General features: G+C 47.8%; 1 protein-coding gene and 1 long non-coding RNA gene across 6 annotated transcripts; one reads left to right on the top strand and one right to left on the bottom strand.

Moving 5' to 3' along the window:
* The first annotated feature begins 1,417 nt into the window (after positions 1 to 1,417).
* Cfap263 (cilia and flagella associated protein 263) lies at positions 1,418 to 21,657 on the top strand. Of its 5 annotated transcripts, none has more exons than XM_087594021.1 (9): positions 1,418 to 1,605; positions 3,536 to 3,662; positions 5,026 to 5,187; positions 8,707 to 9,531; positions 10,529 to 10,609; positions 13,530 to 13,685; positions 18,756 to 18,863; positions 20,003 to 20,158; positions 21,515 to 21,657. In XM_087594021.1, the coding sequence occupies exons 4-9, from the start codon at positions 9,475 to 9,477 to the stop codon at positions 21,599 to 21,601; spliced, it is 645 nt and encodes a 214-aa protein (XP_087450147.1). In that variant the 5' UTR covers positions 1,418 to 1,605; positions 3,536 to 3,662; positions 5,026 to 5,187; positions 8,707 to 9,474; the 3' UTR covers positions 21,602 to 21,657. The 5 variants fall into 5 exon arrangements, with proteins under 5 accessions (XP_087450147.1, XP_087450146.1, NP_001414557.1 ...); XM_087594020.1 differs by having other exon boundaries at positions 1,433 to 1,823; positions 8,707 to 8,862; NM_001427628.1 differs by having other exon boundaries at positions 1,433 to 1,605; positions 8,707 to 8,862; positions 21,515 to 21,653.
* LOC147998784 (uncharacterized) lies at positions 10,438 to 13,693 on the bottom strand. The gene is made up of 2 exons (XR_015643724.1): positions 13,503 to 13,693; positions 10,438 to 10,941 (listed from the first exon to the last, which is right to left on the bottom strand). It is a non-coding gene; the product is annotated as an uncharacterized LOC147998784 (long non-coding RNA).
* Positions 21,658 to 21,678: the final 21 nt, after the last annotated feature.

Genomic DNA, 21,678 nt, shown 5'->3' with positions numbered 1-21,678 from the left:
CTTTTTGGTCAGAGTTGCCCCTCTTATTGTTTTAAACAGATGGCAGCTTGGTCTTCTTTGAACTTCAATATATCTATCTAAGAATCCCAAGAAAGAAGTCCTGCTGCTATCCCCGGTGGTCTCCCAAGCAGTGAGTTAACTGAATGGAGGATGACTGGCAGGGGTCTTCTGCAAACTGAGGGCCACTGGGAAATGTGCAGAGACAAACCCTCACAGCAGGTTACCAGCCCCTTCATTAAAGCTCCGAATGGCAGCTGACCCATTTGTGGCTACTGGTCCATTTCGTACTGCCAGGATGGCCCCTGTTTAGATAGCAGTAGCAGAGTACCATGCACCTTCCTGCCTCCCCCTTGAACCACACTACAATTGTTGGTGGAAAACAGACCACCCCAATACCTTCCACTTGTGGAGTCCTGGGTTTGACAGCTGTCAGGTTTGCTCTGGGGTTTACTCCATTTGTGGAATTCTGAAAACTTTTGATGCCCTTAGTAAAACCCTCACCACGATGGCTTCCACAATTTGCCAGGAACAAGACTCTCTCTGGAACTCCCCCTTCTTGACTCTAGCTGCCCCTCTTTCTAATCCCTTGAGGTAAAAGGCCCTTTCCTTCCTCCCTCCCTTTTATCTTAGTGTCAACAGGCTACACTCCCAAGCCAACAGAAAGAAAGAATTTCAGTATTAACTGTATTTTTTGCCAATTTAGTGATTTATTACATGAGTGAGTTAAGGTTTATATTTTTCCAAACTTAACGCACCTTGAAACTCACACTGCTTTACATGCATTTAAATGTTCAGAAAAATGTGGTTTTCGACCACAAATCATAAAATTTACCATTGAAAAAATTACCAGCTTAACCACCTTTAAGCGTCCCAAGTCATTAACTACAAGCCATAAAAGATCCCGAAAAGGTTCTTGGTACACATTATCCCAAGATTCTGAAGACACACCAGTCTCCTTTAGAGACTTGTCTTGAATTCATATTTATTTTAAAAAACCAATCAGTTTCTCTTTCTTTTTGCAACACGAGACTTTGCAATGATAGAAAAACTGCAGCTAGCACGTGTGAGGCTGCAGGCAGTGACCACAGACCAGATCTTCACTACACCACGGGGCAGAGACTTCTGCCAGTCTCTGCCAGCTTTCTGGACCTGCGCATTCTGGCGGGGAGGATGAACAGTATTATTGCAGGATCTATGCAAAGATTTGCATGAAATAGGCTTAACCTGGTGCTAAGGACAGAGAAGACACTAGGCAAACCCCAGCTGGTGTTGTGACTATCAATTGAATAGCGACTCTCAGAGAAAAGATGGCCTGGGTTTAGGCATCTGAATAGGCACGCACCTTTGCTAGGTCTCCACCGCGAGGCGCAAGGGAGGGGGAGGATTATCCGAAGCCCCGCCCCTACAAGCGGCGTTCAGTTGTCTAGGCAACGCTCTGCAAGGTCGCGGCCAAAGTGAAGCCGGACATCTTACTGAAGACTCACAGAGCACCACAGGCTGAAAGATGTCTGAGGAGGACTCGGACAGCGCGATCACTGACTCCCAGACGGAGGAGGAAGGCGAGCTGCCAGTCATCCAACTGTGCGGGCTGGTGGAGGAGCTCAGGTACCTGTATCATGGGCCTCTGCGGCCTCGAATGTAGCTTTGCAGACCACTCACGTCTACGCGGAGCCCCACGGTGACTCACCTCATTACAGTGGAGGAGGAACTTGCGTTTGCCTGGTTAGCCTTGCTGCTTTCCTGGTTAGCCGTGCTGCTTTCCTGGTTAGCCGTGCTGCTTTCCTGCTCCTGAACTGACAAGTCACCGATGGAGCCTGAACAAGGTGGAGAGGCAAGGGGTCCGGATCAGACAGGATTTAATGACGCTAGAGTTTTTGGCTTGATGTCTCCCTGGTGCTGGGAAGCTGCCTTCCCAGTCTATATCAAGTGGCCTCCTAAGAGCCCTTTTCCAAAGTTAGTTTTAAGATGAACATTATTAACATGGCGGCTCGGTGAAAACTAAGCTATTGAAATGATTTGATTGAGGCTTTGTGGGCTGAATAAGTATTTAAGTGTGGAGACGATGGAGAGGACTGATTGGCCCAGTATGGCCATTTTAGGAGATTGAACACATTCTGAAGTTTTCTTCCTTAAGGTCGTGCAGATTCAGAGTCAGGCTCACGGAAGGCTCCACGGAGATCACAATATGCGCTGAAAAGACAAGATGTCTTGATTTTCCTGTTTTCCATTTGGCTTCTGTACTAACCTCAAAACTGAGGAATTAGTTTGACAGTCCGTGTAGGCCTCAATACCACCCTCTTTCCGCATATGTACGTGCAGATACAGTGGGAACGTTTTGGGACTGGAGATGCAGCTCTCACCCCTGCCCTAGTATTCATGGGGCCATGGGTTCAATCCCGGTGCCCCACTCCACACACATTAAAGTTGGGCACGGTGGCTCACACTTTGAGTCCCAGCACCTCTGAGGTAGGTGAAGTTCTGTGAATTCAAGGTTAACCATGGTATACATAGCAGGAGCTCTAGGTTACCCAGGGATGCATTACATGGTGATAACCCTGTATCTTACTTACTTTTCTATTGCTGTGGCAAAAAAGACTGTGACCAAAGCAACTTAAAGAAGAAAGCATTTAATTTAGTGGTTTACTGCCACAGAGGGTTGGAATTCATGATGATCATGGTGGGGAGCAGGCATGGCACTAGAGCAGTAGCTGAGAGCATCCATCTGTTGCACAAACACAAGCAGAGAGCAAGTGGTGCCTAGGCTTTCAGAACCTCCACCCCACCCCCATGACACACCTCCTCTTCCAACAGCATTATGCCTCCCAATCCTTCCCAAACAGTTCCACCAGTTGGAGACTAATCATTCAAATATGTGAGTCTAAGGGGGTCATCTCATTCAAACCACCATACTCTGTCTCTAAACAAAAACAAACAAACAAACATAAAAGGCAAGTTTTATGTATGAGAAGTAGTGATGAAGGTCATGATCTTGGCATATACAAGGCAAGCTAGATATGCTATATCTCTGGTTGTTTAAGAGCCACTCTTCAAATACTTCTTCCATTTATGATCAATGTCCAATGGAATTTCTAATCTGGAGGCTGGTGGTAAAAGAATAGGGAAAAACAAGACAAAGGGAGTATCTGGAGATGACTGGTGGATCTAGATTGCTTCAAGAAAGCGGTCACTTAGAAGAACTTTTACAAATGAGTTAGATGACATCCGGAGGTGTCAGCGGCCACTGTCACCAATAGGACACCAGCACTCTGAATCTTGTAGCTTCTTAGACCCAATAGCCAAGAGATCTAAGATACTCTAGCATAATTCCATGGCCCAAAGCTGACCTCAGGCCACAGAACTCCTTGCCCTTATCCTTAAAGAGGGGTGATATTATACCTGTTGTACAGGTGTAAAAAGGAAGGCACCAGGGAGTTTCATGTCTTGCAGAAGGCCATGGGTGTCCAGTGATGTATTAAATACTGAGTCTCTGGGGATGCTATTCACAGAATTTACTTATATGCTCTGTGTCTTGCAGCTATGGAAACTCTGCTCTCAAAACAGAAACAGAAATGTTCGAGAAATATTACTCTAGACTGGAACCCAGGGACCACCGAATGCCACGGCTATCGGATATTAAAATATCAGCAGCAGAATTTTCACAGGTACACAATGAAAGGTGAACAGTGCATGTCTGATTGGGTCAAAGAGCCACAGGACTTCCTCTCTTCGTTTTCTGATTATTCCTTCCTTTCTAGTTTCTTTCAAGTAAGGGAATCTCCTTCAGTAGCTGACTCCTCTGGAATACTTTAATTTATATGAACAAATCCCTTGAAGGCTAATATGGCGGCACAAAACTGTAATCCCAGCACTTGGGAGGCTGAGGAAGGAAAGCCATAGGGTTTGAGGTCAGCTTGGCCTACGTATGATCATGTCTCAAAAAAAAAAAAAAAAAAAAAATCCCAAGGTCCGGGAATGTAGTTCAGGAGTAGAATCCTTATGTGTAGACACTGCTCTGGGTTCAAACCCTTTCACTGAAAAAAAGAAATTCCCTCAACTGGGGAACTCAATTTACAAGGTCTGCAAAAACAGGCACGGCCGCACATCCCTTTACTCTGAGAACTCAGGAAGTAGAGGCAAGCAAAGCTCTGTAAATTGTATGTAGCCAGGCTGGTCTACACAGTGAGTTCCAGGCCAGCCAGGGATACACAGAGAGACCCTGTCTCAGAACAACAGCAGCAAACAAGACCCACCCAGCTACACAAATGAGTGAAATCGCCATCTGTCAGACTTATCTCAAAGGGCCAATCGATGTAGGAGCAAAGGGACTTACTCTGAGGTTCATACCCCAACTCTGCCATTAAGTGCTTAGAAAAATCCATGGGTTTTGTCTGTTTTGCTAAACTCGGTGGGTGGGACACCTTGCTCTGCTGTGTACATCTGAAAGCACTGAGCGCTGGCCTTTCTGTAGCCTCTAGTTGGGGTATTTCTAGAATTCCTTCCCAGGGGAGACATAAATCATAACTATCCTATCCTCCTAAGGTCCCGGCACAAACCAAAGTATCCCTACTCAGTCCTCCCCAGTCCGTATTCCCTTGCCCCTTCTGGAGACCTCATGCAATTAGGGCAGAATTGACTACAGGCCGCTGGGAGGAGTGGCCAACGATCCTCCCTGCTCCTGATGACGGCTGTCAAGAGTCCACAGGCCTGATTGTGCTGGACTCTCAAAGGTGGATAGAGCTGTTCTCCTGATGGTAACAGTTCAGCCTAGAGGATGGTGCCTTACAACCCTGCCCCACAGCCTTTCTACCGTCGAGATACATTAGACATATTTGAACTCATTGCCTTATTTAATGCAGGGCTTTAAGATGACTTAGGAAATGTCACTTCTGGCCTAACGTCCTTTCCTCTCCCAGGCTCCGCCCAGGGCACCTGCTTGTAGGTCTCGGAGTTCATTTTGATGACTACCCAAGGTTGCTGTATCACCACATCCTCCTTTACCCTGACTTGCTTTTGCTTGGGTTACAGCTCCGATCTAGGCGTAAATCCAAAATCCGTGGAGGTATGGACCGTCTGGTAGGCCTCACTGTAGAGCAAAAGCTCGATCTTGTACAGAAGGAGCTGGAAGACACGAGAGATGAAATACGGCACATGCGCGCTAACGCAGAACGGGACCTGCAGCATCACGAGGTATCCTCCTCCCTCTGGGTCCTACCACTCTGCCTGTGGGTGTCCACACCACTGCCGGTCCTTGGGGAGAAACCCATGGAGGATGAGGCAAACGGAGGACTTTCCTTTACAGACCCTACCAATAGCTATGTGTACACAACAGTCTTTAAACTTGTTTGATATAAAATATGAAAAATGATTGAACTGTCATCACCTGCCCCTATATGCTCATTACCCAGGTATGGCCTCATTGCTACAAGACCACTCTGGTTCTCCTCTCCTCACCCGAATGTTAGGAAGTGAACTCTAGGCATATTGTCTACTTTAACTATTTTATCATCTGTTTCTAAGACATGATAAGATCTGATACCCAACAGGTGAGGCGGAAGTCACAGAAGGACATAGGGATAAGCTTGGCAAACTCTTCTATTGAGGAGACTGGGGGTTGGGGATTTAGCTCAGTGGTAGAGCGCTTGCCTATGAAGCGCAAGGCCCTGGGTTCGGTCCCCAGCTCCAGAAAAAAAAAAAAAAAAAAAAAAAAAAGATCTTGTTGAGGAGACTGGTTTGGGAATCAGGTCAAGTAGGGTAAAGGAACCTGAGAACTAGGCAGAGGGTTTTTTTTGTTTTTTAAACCATTCGTGTGGGGGTGGGGTGGGGGGAGGGTTGGGGATTTAGCTTAGTGGTAGAGCGCTTGCCTAGGAAGCGCAGGGCCCTGGGTTCGATTCCCCAGCTCTGAAAAAAAGAACCAAAAAAAAAAAAAAAAAAAAAAACCAAAAACCAAAAAACAAAAAAAACCATTCATGTCTTAGAAAGCTGAATCCCATTAAGGATAATTTAGCAGAAAAACAACAAGCTAAAAGTAGTGTGTAAGGGGCCTGGCGCTCCCACGTGGGAAGACTGGAGTCTGAGGAGATCCAGCGAAGATGCTATTTCTTGTTGATAAATCAGGAGAGACTGGCCAAAACTGATTTTTGTGTGACCCAGATGCCTTCTTACTTTATTCTGTAAAGGAGTGTGTGTGTGTGTGTGTGTGTGTGTGTGTGTGTGTGTTTCAGTGTTGAAGTCCATATTTGTCATAGAATATTTTAATTTTTTTTCTTTTCTTTTTTTCGGAGCTGGGGACCGAACCCAGGGCCTTGCGCTTGCTAGGCAAGCGCTCTACCACTGAGCTAAATCCCCAACCCCCTATTTTAATTTTGAAAGACTTATTTATTCCTATTTCGTGAGTATGAATGTGTTTGCCTGCATGTTTGTTTGTTTGTGTATCACATGCACGTCTGGTGCCGTGGAGGCCAGACGAGCGTCAGGATCCCTAGCACTACAGGTAGAGAGAGTTGTGAGACAACATGCGGATGCTGGGAACATAATGGGGGCTCCCCGAGGGAGCCACCAGTGTTCTTGTCTGCTACGCCATCTCTCCGGCCCCATTAGAGAATATTCTAAAAACACGGATAAGCTAAAGGAGTATTTAAAAACACAGTGCTGCCATCACAGTGCAGAAGTAATTACTATTGGCACTTGGATCTGTCTCCCTCTAGAGTTCAGATAACTCTCTGTATGCAGAAAGCTTTTCTTTCAAGAACTGTCAGATTCTCTCATGAAGTATACCTGTTGCTTAATGTCTGTGTCAATAGAAGGCTCTCCCTTCGATTGTTCCAAGTTAACCCATGGAGTCCCAAAACCTTGGATAGCGACAAACCGGATACTATAATTTCCTCTACCTACACGTGATAAAGTTTAACTTATACGCTGGGCACAGCACATAATTTAAAATAACCAATACAGAATAGAACAGTTTTTAACAATGAACATAATGACCTGCCAGCATTTCTTTTGGATTTAGGGGCCTTTGTTAAGTAAAATAAAGGTTGCTTGAATCCCACACTGAAATCTGTCAATGGATAACACAAATGACTGCTAATTCACTAAAGGGAGGGAGGGTAGCATATATAACAGGATACACTGGATGAAAGATGACTTGTATCCCGGGTGGGACAGAATGGAAATCTTTTTTTTTTTTTTGAAATTTGAAGTCTTTATTGAACCAATTGCATGTTAGGTTACAAAGGTATTTCACTTTTCCAAAATGCTGTTTCTCTTTGTAGACCAATCTGGCCACAAAAGGCTACCTGGATAAGTATTAGCCAGAAACTTCTAAATCCCAGTGTGATCTTCTTGTGGCATTTTTCCAACAAATAATGCAGACCAAATCACAAGATGGCCACCTCACTGGTCACATGGTCCTTAGGTTAATGAGCAGAGGCTGACAGGCTGTCTCCTCACTCTTCCAAGAACCGCCCAAGTGCACACTGCAGAAGGAAAGTTTGTTTTGAATACCACAGGACAGAAGGACAGGCAGCTCATAATTCCAGTGGAAAAACAGAATGGAAATCTTATCACAATGCGCAATCTTAGAACGATGCGCAAATTAAAACCCGAATTAGTTATTTCTTGCATTTTCCGCTTACTTAACCTACAAATGGCGGCTCTGCAGACACTGAAAGTGCAGATAAAGAAGGACTTCTGTGCATACGTGTTCATTTGCAGTATCTGTCCTCCAAGCTACATAGCATACGACTAACTCGTCACCTCTCTAGATTCAAGAGGGACCCCTGCTTAGCTGGGGTTTTAGTGGTATTGTGTTGTTTTGAAACAGAGCTCACTTTGTAGCCCAGGCTAACCTCAAACTCATGGCAGTCCACCTGCCTCATCCCTCCAAGTGCTTGGATTACAGGTATGCACCACCACACCCACATTTTCCATGTATTTTACGTGGCTTGACCTTTAAAGGCTTGCTTTCTTCCTTTCTTTCTTTCATATATGTGAGTACACTGTTGCTGTCTTTAGACACACCAGAAGAGGGAATCTATGCCCTTGTTATAGATGGTTATGAGCCGCCACGTGGTTGCTAAGAATTGAACTCGGGACCTCTGGAAGAGCAGCCAGTGCTCTAACCACTGAGCCATCTCTCCAGCCCATGGCTTGACCTTGAACGGATAAAGAATACTCCGGACAGAGACAACTGGCTTTTGTTTTTGTCGGTTGCCAGCTTCTGTGGATGCTCTAACTTTCAAGGCATGTTTTTTGTTTGTTTATTTGTTTTTTTTTTTTAATTCTTTTTTTCGGACCTGGGGACCGAACCCAGGGCCTTGCGCTTGCTAGGCAAGTGCTCTACCACTGAGCTAAATCCCCAACCCCTATTTGTTTGTTTTTGAGACAAGGTTTCTCCGTGAAACCCTATCTGTTCTGGAACTCTGTAGATCAGGCTGGCCCCGAACTCAGAGATCTGTCTGCCTCTGCCTCCAGAGTCCTGGGCTTAAAGGCCTGTGCCCTGGTTTTTTTTTTTTTTTTTTTTTTTTTTTTTTTTTTTTTTTTTTTTTTTTTTAGTAATAGTGTCATTGATCAAGTTTATACCCAGAGCTATCTTTCTAGGCCTGAGAAGACACATCTAAATTGAGGCAGAAGTCAGTGGGGACGTAGGTATCCTTAGAGGATGTGCTGTTGTAGCATCTTGGAAACTTTTCTCTTGTACTATCCCAGGCTATCATTGAGGAAGCTGACATCCGGTGGAATGAAGTTCAGAGAGCAGTGCACGACTTTGAAAAAGATATCCTGAAAACCGTATCCAAGAAGAAAGGGAGCATTCTGGCCACTCAGAAAGTGATGAAGTACATTGAGGACATGAACCGCCGTAGGGTGAGTCGCTGGCCCTTAGAGCTTGGACTTGAGGACTCGATTAAGCACTCAAGGAGACAGACAGAGGCAGGTGGATGTCTGTGAGTTCCGGGCCAGCCTGATCTACTTATTGAGCTCCAGGCCAGGGCTATGTAAAGAGAGCCTGACTCGAAGGGGAAATAAGGATGAATTCTTAGGACAATGATGCAGAAATGGCCCGTGTGTCCCGGGCTCCCTCCAGTTGCCCCACTGCTGCTGTTACGGGCATCTCCCAACAAGACAGCGATGCCTGTGGGTCAGTAAAGGGGTGAGCCACTCTGCGGATGCTTTCAGGGAACAACGTCTGCTTTATTACACGCGAGCATCCGCTTCCACGGTGGCAGCCTGTCTACTGTGATTGGTTAGCACAGTACCGCGGACTGGATGCTCGCACCACCAGGATCTCTGTGCAGACGCAGCACATTAAAGGAGACTTGGAGAGCGCAGACTTGTCCACGGGCCAGCTCCTTCAGCTTCTTCAGCTTCAGCTTCTTCAGCTCCTTCAGCTTCTTCAGCTCCTTCAGCTTCTTCAGCTCCTTCAGCTTCTTCAGCTACTTCAGCTCCTTCAGAATTCAGTGTTCTGGCTTCTGAGGCATGGCGCGCCGTGATTCTTACTTAGACGTACAGCGCGCCAAACAGACTGACTGCCAGGTCAGGCCTGCGTTTTCTCCTACGCTCCACCATAACACTCCCCACCTATGTAAAACATCTCCAAATGTGTGTTTTTAAGCTTTTTAAACATTTTATGTGTATGGCTTTCTGCCGTTGTTCTCGTTTGTTTTGGTTTTTGCCCATGTGTATGTTTGCGCACCACGTGCACGCCTGGTGCTCGTGTAGGCGGAAAGAGACTGCCAGGTCTCCTGCAACTGGACTTACGAGTGGTTGAAAGCTTCCACGTGGGTGCTGGGAACCAAACCCGGGTCGGTAGAGAAGCAACCAGTTCTCTTAAGTGCTGAGCCATCTCTCCAACCCCCAAAATGTGTGCCTTAAGTGCATGCTCATTAAGGCAAAAACAAAAAGGGGAAACAAAAAATAAAAGCAGAAACCCAGCCAGGATGATCATTAGTAAGTAGTATCTGATTGGTTTCCTCTTGTTTGTTATCTTGAAACAACAAGATCTGTGTGTTTCCTTGGGGAAGTCTGGTTACTGCATAGGCTTTTCCTCTCCTTCCTGTTGGGAGATGGACCCAGACAGGCATGAAAAAGAAAGGGGAATTAGGTGAAGAGAACATGCTTTCAGCCGCAGAGGTTTTTGTAGCAAGTTAATAAGCATGTAACCTGTTGAGTGGGGTTCTTAATCCTAACCCACTATGAATGATTAAAAAAAAAAAGTTTGCAGCCAATCATCCAAACAACAGGCCAAAGAGCCCCAGGTCTGTATCGTCAGTAAAGGGCGCCCACACAGCACCACACCCAATGTCAAGTGCGCTGTAGCACGGGCACAGCGTCCACCCAGTTTCCTCTGTGCCTTGGCTTCCGGTGAAATGCCGTCCCAATACCAGTTTGGGCAGAACTACGACGGCTAGAAAGAAATGACTGAATGTCACTCCTACACACTTCCGGTTTGCAGTTTCAGATTTACTATTCAGAGCAACAGGGGGATGGGTTAATAATTGATTAAAATGTATGTGCATTTTTTTCCCCTTAGGATAACATGAAGGACAAATTGTGTTTGAAAAATGTTTCTCTCAAAGTTCAAAGGAAAAAGATGCTTTTACAACTGAGGCAGGTATGTGGTTCTTTTCTTTCCTTTTACAAAGGTACCCTAAGTGTCTTCATCAGCGTTTCATTGTTGGGAAGAGACGCTGTGACCACAGCAACTCTTATAAAGGAAGACATTTCATTGGGGCTGGCTTACAGCTTCAGAGGTTTAGTCCATTATCATCATGGGGGAAGCATGGCAGTGTGCAGGCCAATGTGCTGGAGAAGGGACTGAGAGGATCCAAAGGCAGGAGAGAGACTGTCCGACTGGGTGGGACTTGAGCACTCCAAGACCTCAAAGCCAGCCTCCATAGTGACACACTTTCTCCAACCAGGCCACACCTCCTTGTTGTGCCGGTTCTATGGGCCAAGAATTCAAACACATGAGTCTACGAGGACTGTTCCTATTCAAACCACCACACTAAGTAATATCCCTACCCATCTTCCCACCTACCCTTGGCAATTGTCCCTGTCTTAGTCTCCAGAGTCTTTGAACAGGTTATTTCACACAGTAGAAGAACTTTGCAGTTGTTATTAATTTATGGGTCTTGAGATGGAGAGATGTTCTAGTTTCATTTCTCTGCCTTGAGAAAAAGCAACTTAGGGTAGAAAGGATATTTTTTAAGCTAACAGTTCCAGGTTATGGTCCATCATCATGAGGGAGTCAGGGTGGCAGGGACTTCAAGCACACATACATCACATCACATCCACATTCCTGCACTCAATACAGTTCAGGACCCCTTGCCTAGGGGATGATGCTACCCACAGTGGGCTGGGTCTTCCTACATCAATTAGTCTAATTAAGACTCCCCCACAGGCCAGCTCAGTGCAGACAAACCCTTGTTGAGACACTCTTTCTAGGTGATTCTAGGTTGTGCCAATTGGTCAATTAACGCTAATCAACACAGGAGATGATGATCTTGGATTTCCTGGCTGCACCCAGCATCACTCACCTCCTTATGAAAGAAAGGAAAAGGGGTGAGAGGAAATATAACCGCAGAGGTCAAAGTGATGATAACTGTGATATAGAAAGGGGTCACAAGCCAAGGAATACAGGCAGCTTCCAGAAGCTGGGAAGACCAGGGCAGTGCTCTTCCTAAGCACCTCCAGAGGGATACAGCGCTGATAACATTAGGATTTTAGAGTCAAACCCACTCAGACCTTCAGCCTCCACACTGGGAAAGTAAGATACCTACAGGCAGTTAAGCCACTGGGTTTATAGCAACTTGTTACAGCGGCCAGAAGAAACCAATATAGCTTCTGGGCAGGCAAACTTGAGGCTTTCTGTAAATACAATTGGTTTGAATTTGAGATTCTTACGACACATGTGTAACTTTTTGAGGGATGTGGCTGACTGGCATCATTGCAGTGATTAAGCGTTTCAACAGCTGACTTCATGGGCTCCCAATTAAAGGCAGGAGGGCTGATATGGCCCACGGATTCTGAAACACGGTCTACTGTCCATCACTTCCTTGCCCAATGTTGTTTTTTTTTAATCACTGTATCAATGTGGGCACTGATGACATGTGCATCAGAGGTAGCCATGAACCCATGGAACTGAGAAGGACAATGTTCATGCTGGGCAACTGTTGCTTGCTTGACTCAAGATCCAAAAAGACCTTGACAAGCTGGAGCAGCCCTAGCGTGACTAAGGAGAAAGACAAGACTCCCAGATTACCTGCACAGGCACAGGCTTAGGTGTAGAGTCTATGGCAGTCAGTTCAGCGGGAGCCCAATCTGTCCTAGAAACACAAGCCAGACCAAGGAGGGACTGGCTCTGCTCTGCCCTTCCCCAGGCAGCCCCACCAATATGAACTCCACACTTGAAAGTAGCAGTGTGGTGAGCACAAGAGGAGGTTGAATGGCTGTTTGTGCCTAGAGCTACTGTGGAAAGAAGGGAGGGCTCTAGAAAAAGAAGAAGGGGTGAGCTCCTGGTCTCCAAGGTTTCGTGACAAGGGGCTTAAGGGGCTTGAAGTAAGGAGTATGTGGATGGCCTTTAACCTATATGACATTGCTCTGCAGAGATGACAGGGATGTGAGCCCTTTCCCTAAGCTTACAGGCAAATGGGGTATAGTATCCTGAGAGGAGGATAGCTCAACTCTGTATAAAGGTAACAGAGATATGAGGGCCTAGGGCTATGCTGTCAGAGGCTCAGTGGAGACCTGGATTACCCTGATTGCAGAAAACAGACTACAGTGTTGCTAGGTGAATGGAATCTGGATTTATGGAAATTGTGGCATTTGCAAGGAGCAGCAACCCCAGAACTTTATGCGTCCCAGTAGACTTGTAGAGGTAGGAACGACAACAGCCCCAAAGCTGGCCACTGCTCCCACAAACAAGAGGGCATGAGCCTGGACAGGAAGCAGGCACAGGTTAGAGAGACTCCTTTTACTAACAAACCTACAAAAATGTAGACGAAAAGAAAGGGAAATCATGGGCAGTCCTTTGTGTGTTTCCAGGTTTAAAATTGACTTTATTGTTCGTTTTTGAGACAAAGTCTTGCCACATAGCTCACTATGGTTTCAATCTAAAAGTCCCCCTGCCTCAGCCTCCCAAACGCTGGGATTACAGGCTTGTTTCACCAAACCCAGATTATAAATCACGTTCAAATGGCCAGTTTTAGACTGCCTTTCTTGCTCTGTTGAAGTACCACTTTCCCTGTGGGCGTCTCCCTCCCTGTGGGCGGTCTCCCTGGCTCTAGAGCTTCTGTATGCTCTTTCCCTTTTGCTCTCCTGTACTCCTTGGATGTGTTCCTTGAGACCCAGAGGCATTGTGTTAACGGAAGCAGCCAACCCCAGTGCTTACTGCCATGCTGGTGTCTGGGATGGTTTCAGAGAACGATGGCAGATTGCGGGGGTCGGGGGGTGAGGGGGTGGGGGGGGTGGGGGGTGGGGGGGTTAAGTTTACCGTCATTCCTCACCTTGCCTCTGTTCTTTCTGAACCACAGAAGGAGGAGGTGGGCGAGGCCCTGCACGACGTTGACTTTCAGCAGCTGAAAATCGAGAATGCTCAATTTTTGGAGACGATCGAAGCAAGGAATCAAGAACTGATCCAGCTGAAGCTGTCCTCTGGGAACACCCTGCATGTTCTCAATACCTACAAAGTAAGCTCCGCCCCTGGGCCAGGCTCCCTGCCAGGCTTCCCACAGCCATCTGCCCCACCTCAGGGAGGACCCTGTGAACCATTCACCCAGCCTGCAGGCATCTCCTGCTTCCCCCCCCCCCCAACTTCTCTTGACTTGGCAAAGCCTGCTCTCCTAAAACCCCCAGAATGTTTTCACCATCCTAGCGGTACACAAGGCGCACCCGGGAGCGTTCCCTTTTTGAACACATGTGTCTGTGCTATATTCCCACCCTGATTTAGGGGCCGGCGAGAGACACAGTTCTGGCTTGTTTTGAACTCCCTGGGTGATTTTTATGCACAGTGTTTGAAACTGAACCACATTAGGGCCCCATTTAATTGAGGTATGTATTCCGCACTTCCCTTAAAACCCTGCAAAGGAAAACAGTCTCAGCTATAAATCAGAATGCTACTAAATTATTTATCAACCAAGTTCAAGGCACTAGGGAGAGAAGAGAGGCGCTATTAATAATTAAGCAGGGACAATGGACATGAATGGAGCCTATCCTCAGCAGACCAAGCCATCTGGTCACCCTGTGAGTGATGAAGTACCGCAGTGGGCCCGCAAGACAGGCGAACTTGTCTCACTCCAGAGCCTGCGAGCTAAGAATGGCTTTCACTGAGGAGCACAGGCAAGTAATTGAACAATGGAGAACACTGTCAAACCAACACAGAAAAACTGACCTGTCTTCTACAAAGTCCATTTACACACACACACACACACACACACACACACACACACACACACACACCATATCCTATTATTTTTAGTGTGCATATGTGTGCTTTTGGGCGAGCATGTTATCGCGTACATGTGCAGATCAGAGTACAGTTTAAGAGTCAGATCTCTCCTACCATGTGGGCCGCAGGGATTAAACCCAGGCAGTTGGGCCTGGTGGGAGGCAGGGCTACTCACTGAGCCACCTCACCAGCTCTGTTCAAAAGTGTTAACCTGGTCATATGGTCTTACTTTCATCAGTAAAACACTTGTAGGAACTGAGGGCTTTTCCCTCATTGACATAAGTAACTACATACCGTGTAAAATGTTGCCCCTGGTCCTGCAAAGCTGAAAGTTTACTATCTGGCTCTCCGCAGAGTGAGTTTGCTGACGGGCGACCCTGTGCCTGGGTGACAATGGCTGTAGCTTGGGTAGCTTTCATGTGGCCTTTGTTTGGCCCACAGAACTGTGATTAATTTGTAGCGGGTGTCTATAATCCCTGCGCTTGGGGATAGGGTAGGGCAGCTGGGGCAGTACAGCGAGACTTTGCCTCCTCTGAACAAACAAAACTACAAAAAGCCTTCACACACACACACACACACACACACACACACACACACACACACACACAAAGTAAAACAAAGTGAATTTGACTCTGATACTGTGAGAGACCAATGCTTGCTCAACATTTTCCTTTACAAATAAACAAACAAACGACAACAAGAACTAACTAAAGCAGAGCCGCTGAGGATTTTGTCCAGTCATAAGTGAGAAGCAGCCGGCACTGCCTGCCCTGCATGCGTGCCAGTTGACCTTCTCCATCCCCCACAGCATGGAGAGCTATCAAGCCAGCATTTCGAAGCTCACGCACGATCAGTGAGCAGATCATCCACATTTGGCTTCTCCCTTCTGAACATTGCTTCAGGATGGGACAGGACTCCAGCTCCCACTGGCCCTTGACCGTATCCCACAGAGACAGTCCAGTCCAGCAGCTCTGGGCCTGCCTGGACTTGTGGAGTTTGCGCAGTGGGGCTATGGTTTCCATGGTGAAGTGCTAGGTTGCAGAGCTTGTCCTCACAGTGTACACAACTGCAGAGAAGGGAGCAGCAGCACAGCCGGCCAGTCAGAACGCTGCCCGAGAGCCGATTTCCTGTCAAGGTGAATAAAGACGGAGCTGAAGGAAATGCTCTGTCAGAGGCTGGGCCAGAGTAATGAACTGAGGGAGAAGCCATCTTGCCTCTTCCTGTTGACTTCTCTCATGTCCCAGCTGTCAGCTCTTGTGAGAGAAATGGAAGAACTGGAGTGACTTGGGAAGTTCCCACTTCACTTGGGATTGGATGGTTGCTCTCTTAGGGGAGAGGCGGTGCTTCAGCTGCCAGAGGCAAGGCCCGTGTCTCACGCCTGGACCGAGTTTCATGCGTTCTGTGCAATGTGCCCAGCGATAGAAAACAGGGTCTGCCCAGAGCAGGTGCTCGGCAAATAGCCACTAACGGCCAGCAGTTTGGTGTGTGTTTGGCGTGTGTATTTGGTGGTCATGGGAAGGTGAAAGCAGGAGCCATTTGGCACACATATCAAGCATCTGAGTAAGAGACCTTGTTGAGAATATTCAGATCAACTCCCCTCTATTGGCAAAACCCAGTGCCCATGCACTCCAGGCACAGTGCCAAATGCTCAAGGGCAGGGCTCTGAGCCCCTACAGGGAGACCAGGCAGGCAGACATGCTCCCTTTTCCTCTGTGGCTCTCCTGGGTGAGTGTGAGTGATTCTGGTGTTTTCTCTGACTCCATGACCTCAGGCCTGCCTGGTGAGTCCAGCAGGCATTAGCATGTGGTTACAGCCACCACGAACCACCCTTGTCTGCCTTAGGTGACCCGGTGCCCTGAGGAGGGTAGAATTCTAAGAGGTCCCCAGCCTCACTCCCAGGTGCACACCCTGAGTAATGCAAATCCAGACAGGGAATGTGACAGCTCTGGGCATGGGGTCATTTCCCTGATGCAACTTTGTGGCAAAGCTGACCTTAAGATCAGGAGGTATCCAGAAGGCCTGGCTCATCCCAGGAGCCCAGCGAAAGATTTATTATTTATTTATTGCAAAAACAAGTCAGATATAAAGTTTAAGTGAAATTTGGGGGCCAGAAGCCCTCCACTACTGCTTGAGGATAGAGGAAGCTACCCGGAAGAGAGCTTAGGTGACCTCTAGGAGTTGAATAAACTGCTCTCTCTGGAAGAAGCCCTTCAGTACTAGGACTTGAGGAAAATTCATTCTCCAACAACCAATAGCTTAAGAGAAGCCCTCAAGACCCAGACACAGCCCTGGTCCTGGCCAATTCCTAGATTTCAGCCTGGTGGGCTCAGGGGCAGAGAATCCAGCCACATTGTGCCCTGGGTAAACAGAGACATGGAATGGCTGTCGCTTTAAGCACAGGATCCGAGAGGTGCTTTTCTTACACTGGAAAGCAGGGTCTGTCTTTTCTGTAGTGACCTCAAGCAGACTGGCCTTGCCACTGAAGGCCACTCTCGCAGTTTGCATCCCTTGGCCCAACAGAGCACAGTCCATTCTGCCCTGCCTCTCAAAACTGGGCAAATGTCTTCCCCAGTCTTCTTCCCTCCTACCTGAATAGTCAGCTTGCAGTAAATGAAGCCCTGCCAAACACTGCCTTTACCCCTGCACCCCACACTGACCCTCTTTGGTTTCTCATCCTCACACAGGGGGGTGGGGGATAGGAAATGAGGCTTGAAGAAGGGAGAGTTGTTTTATATAAACCCGGTATAATTTGGCAGGAGGGAGTGCCTTGGCGTGCCTTGCCAAGGTGTCCCCCTGAAGAATCAGCCGCTGGGCAGCCATAACGGGTGGGGGGCTGGGGGGTGGGAGTGGGGTGGGTGAGAAGGACAGAGATAGGAGAGAGGAAGAAAGAGGGGAAGAGGACAGGGACACATGAGAAGTGGGGAGAGTAGATGGAGGGGGGAGGGAGAGAGGAAGGAAGGGAGGGAGTGAGGGAGGGAGTGAGAGAGGGAGGAAGGGAGGAAAGAAAGAAAGAAAGAAGGAAAGAAGGAAAGAAAGAAGAAAGTCTTACAAGCCTGGCTCCTGGCTAGAACCTGGCTGACACACAAGCTGTTGCTAGGTGACTATTGAGCAGAGCCTAAAGGCATTGCCAATGAAGAGAATCTGGAGGGACCAGGACTGAATGGTTCCTAGAGCCAAAGGATCCCAGGCAGAAGGCTCCAGCCAGGCCCCTCTGCACTCTCTTAGTTTTGAGCTTCTGGAGCAATGCTCCTCCCTCCTCCTTCCATTGAGCTTTGTGATGGCCTCTTCTAGCTCCTTGCCCTCTCTTCCTTTATAGAGTGAAGTGTGGTTTTATCTTCCAGTTCTGTCCTCAGTCCTGTTGCAGGACACCCTACCCCCCCCACACACACATACACACACTAGCTTCAGCCTTCTGTGTGTCCATTCTTCTCACCATGATGTCCTGCCTCCCCACCTCCCTTGGCATTGATTGGCTGTGAGTGAACTTTCTGGAGGCAAGGCTTAAGCCTTTTAAAATGTTTCACTAACCAGTGCCCGTGTGTGTGTGTGTGTGTGTGTGTGTGTGTGTGTGTGCGTGTGTGTGCGTGTGTGTGCGTGTCCCCGTCCATTCGTCCAGTCCTCAGCCAGGCCGAGTACATTCCAGCATTTCTGGAGACATCTGCAGGAGAGGTGCCAGGGAGACGGTTCCAGAGGAGGCCAATCTAAGCAGCAGGGCCCTGGGGACACTGAAGGCCAAATAATGTAGTGGGCACCCATGAGGCAGCTCCCGAGGGATTCTCTGACATCAGCAAGCCCAGATCCTTTAGGTAAAGATGTGTAGTGGAGCTCAGAGACCGGGGAATCACAGCATTTATTCGAATCCTGGCTCCCTTACTTTTAAGCGGGAAGAGGGGTGGGGTCCTTCTCTTGTGGGGAGCTCCCCAACCCTTTCTCTGCACCCTCCTGAGGTAGTCATCACAACTGTTGAGGAACCCATACCTGCCAGGCACAATGTTCTGTTCTCTACCAGGATGTCTCCTCACAACCTAGCAAGGTGAGCATATCAATGAAAGAGAAGTTTGGCTACCTAAACATTTCTCTTAAGAAGCAGTAGGGCAAAATTTGAATCCTGTTGCTGGCCCATTCTGCATCTCCAGCATAGACCAAGATCCCAAGGTCCCTTCCTTCCCGCCAACCAGTTCTCAGATGCCTTTGGCAGTCCCAAGCTGATATGAATGAATCTGTGGGAATGGATGGCCTTGCTTTGCTCTGGTCTCTTCTCCCCACCGTTCTGAAAGTTCCTCCTAGCATGTGCCATGCTGGTGTGTTTCAGAACAAGCTTCATCGAGCAATGGAGGTATACATCAATCTGGACAAGGAGATCCTGCTGAGAAACGAGATGCTTGGGAAAATTGAAAAGGAAACCATACAAGCAGAGGAGGTAAGAGGATACAGTGGGCCATTTCTGATGTGTGCCTCCTTCTGTCCACTAAGGTCACTGTCCAAGACCCCAGATCCTCGGTACTTAATCTAGAAAAAGAGCCCAGACCACTAAAATCAAAATAGCTTTGGCACACAAAAGCAGACGCTAATTTAGAGCTCAGTGATATTACATTCACCGTTGGGTGATGGTCTAGAGTTTGCTCACAAAGAAAACATAGTCCACAGGAAGTGCCAGAGTGGATATCAGCATTCTGAAGTTCTTGTACATATAACCCTTTAAAAATCCGTGAGGTATATGGTAAGGTAACTGTTATGAGACAAAATGCACATATGTCCCACGTTAAGGGTAGAGATGAGGGGGTGGAGAGAGGGACGGGAGAATGGAGGGAGGGTGCTCCGTGAAGTATTAACTGTCCTTTGGACACTCAGTATGCGTAGACTGGAGCAGAGATTGAAGGACGGTGACCTATGGCCAGCCAGAGCTCACTCCAAGGCCAACAGCAGTCAAGAGTGCGGAAGGAAGGGTGGGCGGAGCCAAGAGAGGTCATCAGCTCTGCATGTTCTGAGCACATGTAGCCGAGCATCCGTGACCGTGACCGTAGTTCCCTAGGGCGGTATGCAAAGAGGAGCCTTCCGGGAGGGTAGAGGAGAGAGTCCATTGGCCTCCTGGGCAGAAGGCCTGGCCTCAGTTCAGGACATGACTGTTCTCACACCTGTGCAGGTAACTGTCACCTGTAACACCACTTTGTCTGCTTCTAAGTCACAAGTATAGTTATTAGTGTCATAGCTTTGGGTGGATTCCCAGCTGTATGTGTGACCCAAACCTGCTCACAGTGACCATGACACTGCAGTATGACATTAGATTGTAATAAGTCCAGTCTCATACACAAAACAGCCTGAGAAATCAAAACAAGAGAGAGCAAAAAAGACAATGGAGAAGGAAAAAGAAAGGGATGAGAAGCCTAGCCACTCTAGGGCTTCTGAGCCAGACAAAAACATCACCATCGGCTAGAAAAACCCAGAATCTTCAGAGGGCCCCACCCTTCATGGCTGTCGCCTTACATTTTGGAACTGTACTGAGAATGGAGATGGAGCAGGAGCTCCCAGAATTTCATGGCTAATGGGCTCTTCCAACAGGACCGGGCCAAAGCCTATGTCCTGAACAGTAAGTTACGGAAGCAGCTGGCTGAGTTCCGGGCTCCGCAGGTGATGATGTACGTCAGGGAGAAGATCCTGAATGGGGACCTGGAGAAGACCATCAAGATGTGGGAGAGGAAGGTGGAGATCGCAGAGGTGAGCCTGCTGCCCCCAGGAGGGATCGGGTCCGACTTAGTCCTGATTATGGGGTCACCAAGTTTCTCAGGCTGTCAACACTTTCTTCAGAGCCCTGTTCTTCAGGGATGAGCTTATATGGATGTTGGACACGTTGTCTCGGTGAGAAATCTCGGCAGCTATTTCAGCTGCTTAGCCAAAATGAACAGTGGATTTCCTTTCTCAGCTCCACTTTTAATTAGGGACAGTGTACGTTAGGGTCAGGAAGAGACTCTTATGACACAAGTGTGTCTAGTTGCTTGTTTCCATAATGAATTTTAGAGTCTTTTAAATCCCTCCATATCAAGGGATTCATTAACTACTGCTTCTTACAAGAAGAAGACAGGTTTCAAGAAAAGGAGGCGGGGGTCACACCTTTAGTCCCTAGCACTGAGAGGCAGAGGCAGGTAGATCTGTGTTTGAGGCCAGCCTTGTCTCTTCACAGTCCTAGGCGTCACAAAACTACATAGTGAGACCCCTTCTCAAGAAAGAAGGGGGCTGAGGGTGGAGAGGGAGTGGAAGGGAGAGAGGGAGAGAGAAGAAAAGGGAAAAAAGTTGTAAGCCTCTGGGTTTACAACTAAGCCTGCAGCCTTTGAGATGGGCCATATGTACCTAGACCCCATGGTGGCCTGCACACTTAGGGTATCGTTAGTGTAGCTTAAAACTCACGTGGGCTGTTGAGGAAACTGGCATCTTGACTCTAGTTCCATTTCCCTCATATGGTAGCTTGGTGACAGGGAGGACATTAGGGACCTAACTTGGGGGACATCATACCTGGAACAGAGCAAAGAACCCAATAGGGGTAGGCACCGTCTCACTTCCCTGGGCAAGAACACACTCTTTAAAACAGTCTTTCAGGTTTTTGTTGTTGTGGCTTTGTTTCGCTTTTCTTTTCCTTTTCCGAGACAGGGTCCCACATAGCATCCTGCAGTATAATTCAGGGTCCCACATAGCATCCTGCAGTATAATTCAGGGTCCCACACAGCATCCTTCAGGATAATTCAGCTTAGTGTGTAGTCGAGGGTGGCCTTGGTCTTCTGATCCCCATCTCTCCACCTCCTACATTACTCACCATTTCAGTGTTGACAGGGTGCTGTGGATCAGACCCAGGGCTTTGAGCATGCTAGGCACACACTATACCATCCCAGCTCTAGAAAGATCTGTTGGGTATCCATTGTCCTAAGCTGATGTCTACCATCGGGGTGCACCACAAGAGCCTGGCCCCCAACAGGACCACCTGCATAGTCAGCAGCTTAAAGATGGTGGTGGCTTTCAGCTCAGGCACGAGCTGTCTTTCCTAAGTAACCCTCTCCCCCTTACCCCTCTTTTGTCTTGTAGATGTCCTTAAAAGGGTACCGGAAGGCCTGGAATAAAATGAAGACTTCAGATGAGCAGCTGCAGATGGTCCGCCCCCCTGGGAAATAGCCAGGAGCTTGCAGACCAAGAAGCGACCATTAAAGTTCTCTATTATTTTCCAGTAATGGGGTTCTCTCACTTGTTGC

This window comes from Rattus norvegicus, chromosome 19 (assembly GCF_021556685.1).
Source record: "Rattus norvegicus strain SHRSP/BbbUtx chromosome 19, alternate assembly SHRSP_T2T, whole genome shotgun sequence".
Taxonomy (NCBI): domain Eukaryota; kingdom Metazoa; phylum Chordata; class Mammalia; order Rodentia; family Muridae; genus Rattus; species Rattus norvegicus.
The sequence above is the reverse complement of the archived record's forward strand: the minus strand, read 5'-3'. Positions and strand labels throughout refer to the sequence as shown.